The sequence below is a fragment of the Ipomoea triloba genome, chromosome 13 (assembly GCF_003576645.1).
Source record: "Ipomoea triloba cultivar NCNSP0323 chromosome 13, ASM357664v1".
NCBI classification, from domain to species: domain Eukaryota; kingdom Viridiplantae; phylum Streptophyta; class Magnoliopsida; order Solanales; family Convolvulaceae; genus Ipomoea; species Ipomoea triloba.
The window spans coordinates 4335325-4336157 of record NC_044928.1 but is presented as its reverse complement, the minus strand read 5'-3'; the positions used below and the strand labels follow the sequence as shown (position 1 = coordinate 4336157).

At 43.5% G+C, this 833-nt stretch overlaps 1 protein-coding gene across 1 annotated transcript in view; it reads left to right on the top strand.

Annotated features, from left to right (window-relative positions):
• The first annotated feature begins 209 nt into the window (after nt 1-209).
• The window catches only part of LOC116001070, an 8300-nt gene continuing 7676 nt past the window's right edge, over nt 210-833 (top strand). The window contains exon 1 of the mRNA XM_031240970.1: nt 210-792. Coding sequence (XP_031096830.1) covers nt 210-792 — 583 coding nt within the window. The remainder of the gene's footprint in view (nt 793-833) is intronic.

The window sequence follows — 833 nt, the reverse complement described above, 5'->3', positions numbered from 1 at the left end:
GTATTGGATCTTAAGAAGGTAAAGATGAAATTCTAGGGAGGAAATTTTTTTTAGGACTCGTGGTGAGGGTGTGATATTATTTTACTTTGTTAAGATTATGTTTGATACTTAGAACTGGCACTATTGCACCCGATTTGGTGTACACCTGTGTAAGTTAGATAGTGATTTGTGCTTGTCTGAACTTCGTATTGATTCTGCAGTAGTTTATAATGGCTCCGCCTGGAAGGATACCAGAACCTCGTGGAACTCCTACCGAGGAACTGCTAGCGCAGAATTTGCAGCAGTTGACCCAACTGACTCAAACTTTGGGAAATGCGCTTCTCAATAATCAACGGGGAGGGCCAGATGTGGCTAAGATCATAGCTGGGCATCGTCCTCCATTCTTCACTGGTAAGGAAGATCCACTAGTGTTAGAAGATTGGATAAGCACTTTCGACAAAATGTTTGAGGCTGTAGAATGTCCTGAAGAAAGGAGGGTGGAGATAGCTACATTCTATTTCCAGCAAGAAGCTGACAACTGGTGGAGTATGATGGGACCCATGTATCAACAACAAGGAGAATTTCAATGGACTGACCTTAAAGCTCGAATGCGGGATCATTTTTATCCCGAGCATGTTAAGTCCGCTAAGTACGAGGAATTTCTACATCTACGTCAAGGGACGACATCTGTTCAGGACTACTATGCTAAGTATCTTGAGCTGGCACGATTTGCCCCTGCCTTAGCCCCGGATGAGCTAAGCAGGGCTAGGAAGTTTGTAAATGGATTAAATTTTGAGACTCAAAAAGCCGTTTGTGTGTTTGAGTGTCAGACTCTTGGAGAGGCTTATAACCGG